The 14,216-nt window shown below is 34.3% G+C and overlaps 3 protein-coding genes across 3 annotated transcripts; all 3 read right to left on the bottom strand.

Moving 5' to 3' along the window:
- Window positions 1-3,178: 3,178 nt before the first annotated feature.
- Window positions 3,179-6,567, bottom strand: LOC148772118 (uncharacterized). Its single transcript, XM_088824492.1, has 2 exons — window positions 6,014-6,567; window positions 3,179-3,398 (listed from the first exon to the last, which is right to left on the bottom strand). The coding sequence occupies exons 1-2, from the start codon at window positions 6,346-6,348 to the stop codon at window positions 3,341-3,343; spliced, it is 393 nt and encodes a 130-aa protein (XP_088680618.1). The 5' UTR covers window positions 6,349-6,567; the 3' UTR covers window positions 3,179-3,340.
- LOC105966891 (uncharacterized) lies at window positions 3,492-6,014 on the bottom strand. Its single transcript, XM_088815088.1, has 2 exons — window positions 4,554-6,014; window positions 3,492-4,331 (listed from the first exon to the last, which is right to left on the bottom strand). Exons 1-2 carry the CDS (start codon window positions 5,499-5,501, stop codon window positions 3,492-3,494), a joined length of 1,788 nt encoding a protein of 595 aa, XP_088671214.1. The 5' UTR covers window positions 5,502-6,014.
- Window positions 6,568-11,416: 4,849 nt separating the features above from the next.
- LOC105949539 (putative RING-H2 finger protein ATL53) lies at window positions 11,417-12,955 on the bottom strand. The gene has a single exon (XM_012972839.2). It carries the CDS (start codon window positions 12,711-12,713, stop codon window positions 11,631-11,633), a length of 1,083 nt encoding a protein of 360 aa, XP_012828293.2. The 5' UTR covers window positions 12,714-12,955; the 3' UTR covers window positions 11,417-11,630.
- Between the last annotated feature and the right edge of the window lie 1,261 nt (window positions 12,956-14,216).

The following is a 14,216-nucleotide window of genomic DNA, read 5'->3' as shown; positions in this document are numbered from 1 at the left end:
AAACAACTATGGAAGGTGTGAAAAAAGTGATGAAGAAACAACATCATGAACTACTGAAGAAAAATCCCTTCTATCACTACATGGACATGCCTAAAATAAACCACAGCTTCCATAGGGTTGTGTCTCTCATGCAAGCGTACAATCCAGAAGATCGGGCCTTCTGGTTTGGGGGAAATACTATACGCTTGGAATTCACTCCGCAGCAATTATCTATCGTATTAGGGCTGCAGTACGAAGGCGTACCGGTGGATGTGAATATGGATGGCAGAGACACTGATTTCATCACACGTATTTTTGATGGTAAGTTATCTTTAATGACGAGGCCATATATTGGTTATAAACTGGAGGCATATGCAGTTATGACCGATCAACAATCTGTTGAAGATTTCAGCAGATTGTACACTATTTATCTGTTTAATACTATTCTACTGCCAAAGGGGAACAAAACGTTAGAAAGGTGGGTTTATCCGCATGTAGAAGATTTGGAGGTTTTAGGGTCTTTTGCATGGGGAAAGTTGGTGTATGATATTCTTGTTGAGAATATGGAGGGGTATGGGGGGTTGAAGTATTTTGATGGATGCACTATCGGCTTATTGGTAAGTGATATCTAATAGTGAATATATATTATGTTATATTGAATATACCAATTAATATTGATTCCAAAATACAAGATCCCATAAATATGTTGAATTTCATACATGATACACATATACTATACAATATAGTCATACATTGTCTCCATTCATTCTTAATAGTCTTAAACTGAAGAGTTGTGTCTTAAAATGCGATCATATGGATGCATTGGCCCGACAATAATATATAGAGTGTAAAAATACTATATGAATGGCAAACATATACTTTATCAGTGAACAAATCGTACTATAGTGACGACTCACTTGTACTTTAACGGCTTAAACATTATACTTAATTGGTAAACAAAGCGTACTATATTTTTTGATGAATTGAATTGTACCAATTTCATCGACGTTTTAATGATCAATAAGTACGGGAGTTGCATAAATTATGTTTTAAATGATTATTTTAAGGTAGGTGAGCATTATTGTTGCGTTTGGAATACAAGATCCCATAAATATGTTGAATTTCATACATGATACTCATATACTATACAATATATTCATACAAGTCTACAATGCTCAAGTGTAAAACTAATACTTTCCTCAATTCTTACCATAGTCGATGTTGATCTACTCCCACATTGTCTCCATTCATTCTTAATAGTCTAAAACTGAAGAGTTGTGTCTTAAAATGCGATCATATGGATGCATTGGCCCGACAATAATATATAGAGTGTAAAAATACTATATGAATGGCAAACATATACTTTATCAGTGAACACATGGTACTATACTCACGACTCACTTGTACTTTACCAGCTTATACATTGTACTTATTTGGTGAACAAAGCGTACTACATTTTTTGATGAATTGAATTGTACCAATTTCATCGACGTTTTAATGATCAATAAGTACGGGAGATGCATAAATTATGTTTTAGATGATTATTTTAAGGTAGGTGAGCATTATTGTTGCGTTTGAATACAAGATCCCATAAATATGTTGAATTTCATACATGATACTCATATACTATACAATATATTCATACAAGTCTACATTGCTCAAGTGTAAAACTAATACTTTCCTCAATTCTTACCATAGTCGATGTTGATCTACTCCCACATTGTCTCCATTCATTCTTAATAGTCTAAAACTGAAGAGTTGTGTCTTAAAATGCGATCATATGGATCCATTGGCCCGACAATAATATATAGAGTGTAAAAATACTATATGAATGGCAAACATATACTTTATCAGTGAACACATGGTACTATACTCACGACTCACTTGTACTTTACCAGCTTATACATTGTACTTGTTTGGTGAACAAAGCGTACCACATTTTTTGATGAATTGAATTGTACCAATTTCATTGACGTTTTAATGATCAATAAGTACGGGAGATGCATAAATTATGTTTTAGATGATTATTTTAAGGTAGGTGAGCATTATTGTTGCGTTTGAATACAAGATCCCATAAATATGTTGAATTTCATACATGATACTCATATACTATACAATATATTCATACAAGTCTACATTGCTCAAGTGTAAAACTAATACTTTCCTCAATTCTTACCATAGTCGATGTTGATCTACTCCCACATTGTCTCCATTCATTCTTAATAGTCTAAAACTGAAGAGTTGTGTCTTAAAATGCGATCATATGGACGCATTGGCCCGACAATAATATATAGAGTGTAAAAATACTATATGAATGGCAAACATATACTTTATCAGTGAACACATTGTACTATAGTGATGACTCACTTGTACTTTACCAGCTTATACATTATACTTAATTGGTTAACAAAGCGTACTATAAATGCTGAAGAACCCAAACTTTACCAGCTTATACATTGTACTCTTATGTTCACTAATTAAACAACAATACATAGGTTTTACATAGCATGTAGACTGCAAATATTACTAGATTCAACACTATCAAACTATGAACTACTCCACCTTCAGAATTGCAATTCTTCACTTCACTTTCTTGATGGACTTGGTTCATCGACGCACTTGTAGCTTCATTTTCTTCACGATTTGAGTTGGAAAAAGTTTGCCCAACTTCAAATGGTTCACACCAATGGGAGTAGCCATGGTGTGGGCAACAGTAAAATAACCTTCCGGGATTCGAAATAGTTTCTGAAACCATGATTATTGTTTTCTTCCCACAATCAAGACGCTTGCATTTCCCTTTTTTGTATTTTAACCCACTCATTTGAGTGGTGCTACTAGAAGAAGCCATGAATTAGAAACAAATGAGCCTATGTGTCATTTATGGTCATATTATGACTTGACTAGTTCTGACAATAAGCAACGGCTATATTATAAGCAACGGCTATATTGTAACGGTCATAAATTGAGTAAGTCATACCATCCTATCTCATAGATAATACCATGCGTAAATCAAATCAGTACCTTTATACTGAAAATGATAAACCATCAAGCAGCAACAAGCATACCATCATATCGCTTATCTAATACCATGTGTAAATAAAAATAGTACTATTAGACTGAAAATGATAAACCATCAACCAACAATAGGCATACCATCCTATCTCATATCCAATATCATGTGTAAATAAAAATAGTACCATTAGACTGAAAATGATAAACCATCAATGAACAGAGTACCTAATACATAGTACAAACTACAAATAGCAAAAACATAGTGCAAATTGAAACATAGTACAAAGTTCAAAACAACATAGTGCAAATCACATAATAATAAAGTACAAACAGCCAGTTTTCATTCACTTCAATCACTTGAATAACATAATGGGCAATCATGTAAGCTCTCCTCCATCTTGTCCTCCCTGATGAAAAACATAAAATTTACATTAGAAACAAGACTAGTTAGTTTAATTAACACAAATGCAGACAGTATTTACATTAAAAAAAATTGCTAGTCAGATTGGTTGTGTGCAAGTACGACGATTGTGTCCAGGCTTCCCACACCGAGTACACTTCAGTTTACGAGTTTGCACTTGTGAAGGAATTCTTTTTGTCTTTCTACGTCCCGGTCGAGTTCTCGAATCAGGTGCATTAACAAAGACATCGGGCGGAGCATTACACGCATCGTACAAGTCAAAGTCCTCATCAAACGAGGGAATTGGGTTAATCGTGAATTGATATACCTGTTTGTACGTATCAATATGAAAGCATGGATCCACAAACTCATATACTGAGTATCCTTTTGACTCCAAACATGCACATGCATGTTTGCATGGAAGTTTCTCTAATTGCCATGCTTTACAAGAACAAGTCTTCTGCTGCAAGTCAACCTTATACGACTTGTCCTCATCATATACCTCAAAAGCGGTACTACTTGATCTACAATATTTTAAGGAACGAGAGGCCATATGATTGATTGTTAATCTCTTTAGAATTTTCTTGCACAATATGCCAGTCATTGCCAAACTTTTTCCTTGTCGTTTAACTAGCATCTCCATTATTTTGATCCGTATGTGATCAATCATGGATGAAACAGGCAAAGATCGGGCATCTTTAACCCAACCATTCCAATTTTCTGCCTGATTATTGTTCACGATTCCCCATCTTTCTCCAGAAAAATAGGCATTCGCCCAATGATTTGGATCAGAATTCGAAATAAATGATGCCGCGAGAGGCATAGATTGCACTATACGAGAAATAGTTGCATCGAACTCCTGCCGAGTAGGAGCATATGCAGCATTATGTAAAACACTCGCCCAATATGACTTGTTGTGCAATGGGTACTTCCTCAGGACCTATATTATTTTGAAACATGTTATACAAATGTATGAAACATGCTATACAAATGTATGAAACATGCTATACAAATGTATGAAATGTGTTATACAAAAGTATGACACATGTTACACAAATGTATGAAACATGTTATACAAAAGTATGAAACATGTTATACAAAAGTATGACATGAGGTGACAAATGGTACGTTCCAATTTGCATATTAAAGAGAATCAAAATACCTGAGTTCTAAAGTTATCCACCAAGTGTCGCAAACAATATGCATGGTGGCTACTAGGAAATACCATCGGGACGGCTTTAAGAAGCCCCGAATGACGATCAGAGAAAATGGTAAAAGATCTATTGTCATTGTGAAGATCTAGAATTTGTTTCAATTTAATGCAAAACCACTCCCAGTTTTTATCATTCTCAGCATCAACAACTGCGTATGCCAATGTATACAAGGAATCATTTGGATCCTTGCACACAGCAGAAAGCAAGCATCCTTTGTACTTATTTTTAATGTGAGTCCCATCCAAACATATCATCGGCCTACACCGATGAAAGCCGGAGATAGAACTCCCAAAACTAATAAATATTCGAATAAACTTTTGAGTAGCAGGTTCAATCTCATACTCTGCCATGCTACCAGGGTTATGCATTTTTAATGCACGACAATAGCGTCTCAGTTTATCATAACATGTCGTCTCATCACCATGGATATCGCGCATTGCTTTTTCTTTACCCATCCATCCTGTGTAGTACTGAAGCTCCAGACCATAATCGTCTCGGATATCTTCTAACATACCACATGGTGTGTAAGCTGGCTGCGTTCTCAATTTTCGTTTCATAATTTGGGCAATCCATGTAGCATCGGCTTTAGGATGACCCCTTGTACGAAGAGTAGCATCACCACAAGTGTGCTCAAGATTGCACTTGCGAATGCTAAATAACTTATCTGACTTGTACAATGATGCATAAACCCTCCATTTGCAGTTTTCGTGAATGCATACTGCTATGATCTTTTGTTGATCATTTTTCATGTACTTAAATGATCGATTGTTAGCAATAGAATAGTTTTTCAGCATATGCCTAAAATCATCAGGATCTTTAAAAAACTGATTCTCCCCACGGATGCAATGTCTCCATGCATCAATTGAATTTCCAAGCGGATTACCCTCGATTTCCATCGATTGATCGCCGCTTTTGGTTTCAAAAAATTTTTAAAAATGGATTACAATAGAGTGGAATCCAAATAACAATGTACATGAAAATATCATAACAATGCACTGGTTCCATACTATCTTATCCATTATATAATACTAAGTTTTCCCACAAATAGTACCAAGTTTACCTATCACCCATACTATTCAGATGAAGGTTACGTACTATCTTCCCCATTATATGATACTATGTTTTCCCATTAACAGTACCAAATTTACCTATCACCCATACTATTCAGATGAAGGTAACGTACTATCTTCCTCATTATATGATACTATGTTTTCCCACCAGAAGTACCAAATTTACCTATCACCCATACTACTCAGATCAAGGTTACGTACTGTAAGTATCATACGTCCATACCATATTTATATTAGCATGATACTATTATGTGCCATATTTTATACTATGTATCACACAATAATTAACAACCATAAAGAAATGCATTTCAGCAGTACAGAAAAAGATGGAGACCTACCAGCCATCGGTGCGAACCCTCTTTCCACGCGAATTAGCTTCATCTTTGCAGGTCACGACAATGTCGACCACACTCATCTTCATTATCAGATGCAATGCAACCATATTCTCCACATCTTCATCACTGCCCAATGTCACATACAATCTTTCCCGAGGAGCCAAGTATTGGAGGATCAGTGCATCTGGATGGATATGATTCCATTTGTTGATAATAGCACCATATATCTCCATTAAGGTCGAATTACTTTTTATGGAAATAATGTGAAGTTGATTTTTGTATCGACAACTTCCAAGAATCACACTGGGTACATCGTTAGATACATCATTTGTAGCCATTGTGGGGTGGGTGGGTTTTACAGTGATTTTTTCGCCGGAAAAAAGGGGAAACCAGAGGAGAGAAATGGAGAAGAAATAGAGAAGAAAGAAAGCAGATAGAAATGAAGAGAGAGAAGAAAGAAAGAGAAGATGAAGAGAGAGAAAAGCAGGAGAGAGAAAAGGGTGAGAGTGAGAAGAAAATATAATAAAATATATAAAATTCACATTAGGGACTGATCTGCATGTCAGACGCGTGAATAGGGACTTAAATGCTAGGGGAAACTACCTAGGGACTGATCTGTGAGTTGAGTTTTGGATTAGGGATTTATCTGTAGTTTCCCCTAGAGATAATATACAAACTATTATTAAAATGGCAAATATTTCTTTACTGTAAAAGATGTAAAAAAATAATTATAACTACATTGCAAAATTTGAAAATTTAAAAGGGGTCATTAGCAAATACACCCCTCATATAGATAAAAAATGGTGATATGTTCATACCATAATTCTTCCTTTGTGAAAAACCCCTAGAATATTTATTTCCAATCTTGCCATTATACTACCCAATACCCATTACATTTTTTTAATAATTAACCACTATTTACAAAATTCCTATTAATGAAGCACCTCAATTCCGCTAATTAGGATTAATTAGTATAATTTATCTCAATTATTTCTTTTTTCTCTCTTTCCATAACAATAATTTAATTCCTAAAAATTAACTTCCACATTTCTAAAAAATTGCTACCAAATTAAAAAAAAAGGTATTTTCGGATTTTATTTTTTTATTTTTTATTTTTATATTATTTTCGGACTTTATTTAACCATTTTTTATTTATTTTTATTTTTAATATTTAAAAAAAATTAACAAAAAATTGAAATTTTTTTCTCGACAGGTTTGCAACGCCGAATATGACTATAGTTGAATATGACTATATGTGATTATAAACTGTAGTCATATTCTTTCTTTATACTGTAGTCATATTTTTATATTTTGAACTTAAAAATTCGATTATATGGCATAGTCATGTTTACCAAATCATATAAAACAACGAAGATTCCTTATTATTTACGAAAACAATTCAATCAACATCCACACAAAAAATCACAATTTGAATCTTGTTATTAGAAGTCAACTTGAATAGTCATATTCGAAAAATATATAAATATGACTATAGTCATATTCGAATATGACTATAGTCATGTGTACTACTGCTGTTCAGATCTAGAAAAAAAAATCGAAAAATGCATAAATAAAGATAGAAAAATAACGAGACAGAGGGATGGGAGTCGACGAGGTCTTCATACACAAAATCACCCTGGCATATCTTCACCACAAACGACCCTCCATACTTCAACAGAATCATCAAGGTTGATCACAAGATGTGCAGCACTACAAAAAAATATGAGAATGTGACTACTAATGTGACTACCAAATTGAGATACTTTCACAATTTATATCCAGAGCTAGAGGTCACCAAATTCAAGGTCCTCCGTACAGTATATAAAAATATATACTCTGAATACTCTATCCAAATTTCGGCCACATCCAACGGTTCAATTGTACAAAAAACGCGTCCAATCTAGTTGCCATGAATTATTCAGTAACAAAAACCAACAGTGAGTTTTATGATCCGATCTATATTTAGAGAAGTCTGATTCCGATCTCCACCATTCATAAGTTATATTTATGTGTTACGAATCTTGTGTAAAAATATCAACCCGATCCGACGGTTAGATCTTCCGATCTGGCCTCTGCACGAAAACTGTTGCATCTCAAAAACTTGATTTTTCTCTTCTTTTTTCGTTCGCTCTTCGAAAGGAGAATCAAACCCGGCGCTGGCGCCGTGTGTGGCTGAGTGGTGGAGGATATGGGCTGAAGAAGAAAAAAAAAAAGTTGCGTGAGAAAGAGAGAGAGAATGAAAGAGAGATATATGGAAAAAATTAATGTAATCCTACAATCACGTGAGATGGTTATGGAAAATAAATATTGCAATTATTTTAAAAACTACTGATAAGGGTAGTTTCGTCTTATCACAGTTGTTGAGGGGGGTTTCACTAATTAAGATTGAACTTTGGGTGTGAGCAAAAGTCTTAAAAGTCAAATGGGTTTTACTCATAATATTTAGAGTAAAAAGCAGTTTACCCCCTAAACTAAGGGCCGATTTGCACTTTACCCCCCAAACAAAAAAAATTTGCACGTTTTTACCTGTACTCGTTAATTCGTTGCACGGTGCCCCCTGAACTCAATTTTCCGGCAATTTTGACCGGAAAGTTAAAACACGTGCCTTGCACGTGACATTTGCAAGGGTATATTCGTCCATTCACTGACATGTTATATATTAAATATAAATTAATCTTTAAAAAACAAAAAAATAAATAAAAACAAAACCAAAAAACAAAAAAAAAAAACAAAAAACAAAAAATAAATAAAATCAAATTCCTCTCACGCAAGACCACAATCGGACGACACATTCGAGATACGACTTGAAGCTTCAAAGCCTCACCGGGATCTTGCCTGCCGCCGAGAACTCGCCCACACACCGACAAAACTTGCCTCGCCGCTGGAAAATAAGTCCTCCACCGCCGCCGTCTAAGATGTCCTCTATTGCCGTCGAAAAAACGTCCTCCATCGCCGCTCACAAATGTCGATTTTTAATTTGACACACAAGTGTCGATTCTTTTCAAAAATATCGACATAACAGGTAGGTGTCGAATTTAAGAGGAAAATTTGACATTTATATGTCGAAAAATGAAGTTAATTTTGACAGTACAACGTCAATTTAGAGGTGGAATTGCGTGTGTGGAAATGGCGGCGGCGTTTTCCGGTAGGGCAGGCGGAGGGATGGGAGCAAATTAGAAAGAGAGGATTGAAGAAGAGAGAGAGAAAGCACAAAAAATAGAGAGTGCGCTTTGGAAAAAAAAAATCCCAGCCCACAGCTTGTGGAAGACATCGGGGATGTTTGTTTTTATTTCCAAAACCCATTTCCAGTTTTATACTATTCATAAAACCGAGATCATGTTTGTTTGACAATTTTATCCAGAAATTCCCATTTTTTCTTATCAAATTTCTATTGAAAATACACTATTCATACTTTTTTCAATTTTCAAACCTACCAAAACCTACTAACTAACATATATATTTTATTCAACCAACTCATTTCTCTCTCCTTCTATACATCACTCCTCATTAATATTCACACTCTCTCTCCTCTCTTTTCTCTCTCCTCATTAATATATACACTCTCTCTCCTCTCATTTCTCTCTCTTCATTAATATCTACACTCTCTCTCCTCCCAATTTCTCTTTCTTCTAATAATAATAATAATAACAACAACAACAATAATAATAATGGTAATAATAATAATAATAATAATACCAATAAATAATAAAATAATAATTATTATTATTATTATTATAATAATAAAAGAATATACACAATAATAATAATAATAATAACAAAAATAATAATACTGAAATTAATATATGATGATGATGATGATAATAATAATAATAATAATAATAATAATAATAATAATAATAATAATAATAATAATAAAAATAATAATAATAATAATAATAATAATAATAATAATAATAATAATAATAATAATAATAATAATAAATTATTATTATTATTATTATTATTATTATTATTATTATTATTATTATTATTATTAATATTATTATTATTATTATTATTATTATTTTTATTATTATTATTATTATTATTATTATTATTATTATTATTATTATTATTATTAAAAATAATATTCATTGTAGAAGTAGTAATAAGAATAATAATAGTAATAGTAATAATAATACTAATAAATAATAAAATAATAATAACTATAATAATTATAATAATATAAGAATATAAAAAAATAATAAAAAAATAAAATAATAATAATAATAATAATAATAATAATAATAATAATAATAATAATAATAATAATAATAATAATAATAATAATAATAATAATAATAATAATAATAATAATAATAATAATAATAATAATAATAATAATAATAATAATAATAATAATAATAATCATCACTATCATCATCCTCAATCATTATATTCTACTTTTGCACGTACTTTCGTAGAGAAAATTCACCACAACCAAACATATTCTCATTTCTACACCTACATAAAACTAAAAATACATCTTCATCCAAACATATTCCCATTTTCTACACAAAAACCAATAATCTACTTTTCACATTAGAAATTTTGAAAACTAGAAATTCATTTTGGAAACATAACCAAACATCCCCATCATCTTCCTCAGACTTCAGCTTGTGGGTGACGGATACAGCTTCTTTTTCCTTTTTTTTTTTCTTTCTATTTTTTAAATATTTATTTGTATTTAGTATTAAAGATGCAAATGAAGTAACAAATTTACCCCTCCAAATCTCACGTGTAAAACACATGTTTTAAGATTCCGGTCAAAATTGAGTTTAGGGGGCACCGTGCAACGAATTAATAAGTTCAGGTAAAAACGTGGAAATTTTTTTTGTTTGGGAGGTAAAGTGCAAATCGGCCATTAGTTTACGGGGCAAACTGCTTTTTACTCTAATATTTATGGTTTGAGGGGGGTTTTGCATATTTCCCCAATTTAAAAAACCTGATCATAATTCTTGCCGGTCGTTCCCTTGCCCCAAAGCAAATTACGTTTAAAGTCGTGGAGCTAATTGCAATTTTTTGAAAACTTGGATTTGAAAGTTAAAAACCCTAGTTTGAGATCTTCGTTAAACCGCCGTTGGAGAGCAAGAGAAGTATTTATCGAATTTATCGAATGCTCATTCCGGCCACCTTTTTCCTGTTTCACAACGCCCTTTGTCGTGGAACATTTCCGTTACGGAATCCAAAACGGTTTTGGGTTCCCGTTCCATTCAGTTCCGGCCGTTAAGGCGAACCATAGTCACAAATTATAATGCCAATAATAGGTGGACTGTGTGTAGTATATATCCAATTGAATGATTATGTGTATCTTAAATAAAACATTATAATTCAGCCTCCTTTCAGCAAATAAACCAAATGCAAAACATATATATACTGTACATAGATACAAAGTCAAAAACCCCACTCCAAAAGATTCAATTAGCATTCACTATAAAGGCTCTACTTCACATTTTTGGAAGCTGCATCACCTTAATTATTATACAATTAACAATCATCAACATCATTTCCAAAACTTTTTTACTTACATTTTCTTGTATATATAAATATTACATACACTCTGTAATTTCCGGAAAACGCCTATTCTTCGATTAGGCAAATCCCCATTTCTTCGATTAATTTATTGAGGAGTAACCGAGTTCCGGTTCTTGCTGCTATGCCTCGACAGGAAAACCTTAGCACTGCAAGAAAGCGATCTCTTCACCGAACAAGTCCCCGTTTGCATATTAGACAAGCTTCGATTATTGTCTGAACTCTTGTCTGAAAAATCATTATTAGCAATTGCAGAACTGATAATCGATGCAGATAACGAATCGAACGACACGGATCTTCTTGTAGGTATTATCCCATGATCTAAATTGCAACCAATTCGAGCAGTACGTGATTCCGATTCCGATTCCACTAAGTCGGTATCAATCTCAATTGTCAGTTCATGAGAAGGCTCGTTTAATAACTCGACTCGGGTTTGGGTTTCTTCGACCGGGCCCGGGTTCTGGACAACGGGCTCTTGCAATGGGTTGTTGCTCACGACTGGGGCCCGGCACATGGGGCAGTTAGTGTGTGAGCTGAGCCACGTGTCGATACATGGTAGGTGGAAGGCGTGGTTGCATTTGGGGAGCAATCTTAGGGTTTCGTCCTGTTCAAATTCGCTCAGACAAACAGAGCAATCCGTGCCTTCGATCAGGCCGTCGCCTTTATTGTAATTAACGATCGTGATTGCGCCGATCACGGACGGCTGCAGGCCAACCGTTCTGATGTACCACACGTGGTGGTCAACCGCGGCGGGGCCGTGGTCTTCATCGAGGAATTCGTCGGGGCCGAAGTCGTCGTCTTCTTCTTCTTCTCCAGTCTGGCGCCGCCGTGAGGGCCACCGCCGGCGACGGGAGTTTCGGGAGGCGGAGTAGAGTCTGTAGATGGTGTAGCAGGTGAAGAGGAAGAAAGTGGCGGCGAGGATCGCGAGGGAGATGGTGAGGAAAATAGGGAGGCTGTAGTGCTTGGTGGCCGGCGGAGGGGTGAAGATGAGGACCGGAGTTTCCGGCGACGGCGTGAAGCAGAACGGAGGGCAGTAATCGAGACATTTAGATGGGCAGACGGCGTCCGGCTTTCTCGAGCTCTTACAGAATAAATCACAGAGTTTATCTAGGCTTTCTTCTGGATCTTCGGCGGCGGATTCGTTCAGCAGCTTTCTGTGATGAAAGGCCATCGGAATAGAGCTGCGGCGGCGTTTGATTTTGTGCGGAGGAGAGAGAGAAGAGAGAGAAACTCATTCACTTTGCGTATGTTTTTCTATTCTTTGCGCGTTAAGTTTGGACTTTTTTTGTGGTCTTAAACTCATTGGCGGCTGAGTTTCGGGCTTTGACTGGGCTGATCTTATTCGGCCCGTTTTAACTTACTGGCCGAATCTAACATTTTACTTTCAACCCCTTGATATAAGTTTACATTACGAAAAATCTTCTTATGTTTGGATAATTACAATTATCTCCTTCAACTATATAATTTTTTTTATGAAAAAACCCGTCACTCAGTTGGTAAATTAGACACCTTTACGTGTAATACAATACATAGTTGAGGGTTGTTGGCACCAGATTTCTGTTTGTGAAGATTGAAGAAATCCGCCATACGTGGAAACTAAAGATTGGCAAAGATTTGTTTTTCATGTTTATTTTGGAATTAATTAGAGTCCTATTCTTGTAATATTCTTATTAGGACTTAGATTTATTTTCATGTATTATATTCTAGCTAGGTATCTTTTGTACTTACCTAGAATAGAAGTAGAAATCGACTAGGATTCTATTACCTAGTTAAATCGATTTCTTAGGGCCCAAGTTAGGTTTAGGGTGGTGATTTCGTGCCTATATAAGGGCCTCAACCTCATATGAGTCCAATTTTTCTTCAATAAGAAAAATCCCAACATAAAGGCTTTGAAGGGTGCAGCCCTGTCTGCACGACAGGTGTGGCAACAGGTTTCTTCTACCAGGCCATAAAGAAGATCGGCGTGCGTTTCGGGAGAAGTGCTTAAAAGCTGTTACGTTACCTAATGTCGTAACATGTAGTATGTCTCAACAGATGAGTAGATATTCATAGGCATTCAAAATTCTAACAAGGGTTTTCCTTTTTCATAATTTGAGATTACCTTAAGAGTGACTGAAATTTATCCAATATTTTATTTTGTGTAAAAACATTATTATTAATTTTTCTTTTTGTGTGATTTTATTTATTATCATAGTTGGTGTTGTTGAACGAATTTGTTGTATTTTTTACTCCAGTCTTTATCAGAGTTAAACCTCTAATTGGATTATTATTAATGGTAAATTTAAAGTCGTTTCCATGGTATAAATACTTTTGAGATATATTGTTTACGGTGTAATTAGGGTGAAAACCGGACGCATCGTATCGGAATTGACTGATATCGCATTGGTGAATTAACGAAAAATACCAAAAATGTTAAATTATTGAAACACGAGGATTCAAATGTATTATTTTGGGAAAATGAGGGACCAAATGTAAAATCAGTGCAAACTTAATGAAGAAAAACTGTAATATTCTCAATATAAATTCCGGAAACGAAATTTATATTAATTGAATGCCTTAATTTAAGTAATTCCAATTATACCCTTCCTTCAATTATGTTTAACATTGTTCAGTTTAAACTTGCAAGGAACAGGTGACTTGTTACAACTCTTTTAGTGTGTACATATATATATAT

This window comes from Erythranthe guttata, chromosome 2, assembly GCF_056151865.1.
Source record: "Erythranthe guttata isolate IM_541 chromosome 2, IM_541, whole genome shotgun sequence".
Lineage (NCBI taxonomy): Eukaryota > Viridiplantae > Streptophyta > Magnoliopsida > Lamiales > Phrymaceae > Erythranthe > Erythranthe guttata.
This window is presented reverse-complemented; position numbering and strand designations above follow the sequence as displayed.

Excerpts from the sequence above, each read along its gene's own strand:
- LOC105949539 (XM_012972839.2), bottom strand. The coding sequence starts at position 12,713 with ATGGCCTTTCATCACAGAAAGCTGCTGAACGAATCCGCCGCCGAAGAT.
- LOC105966891 (XM_088815088.1), bottom strand. The coding sequence starts at position 5,501 with ATGGAAATCGAGGGTAATCCGCTTGGAAATTCAATTGATGCATGGAGA. Across the intron at positions 4,332-4,553 it reads TGGATAACTTTAGAACTCAG|GTCCTGAGGAAGTACCCATT; the intron begins GTATTTTGATTC and ends AAAATAATATAG.
- LOC148772118 (XM_088824492.1), bottom strand. The coding sequence starts at position 6,348 with ATGGCTACAAATGATGTATCTAACGATGTACCCAGTGTGATTCTTGGA. Across the intron at positions 3,399-6,013 it reads AGGGTTCGCACCGATGGCTG|GGAGGACAAGATGGAGGAGA; the intron begins GTAGGTCTCCAT and ends GTTTTTCATCAG.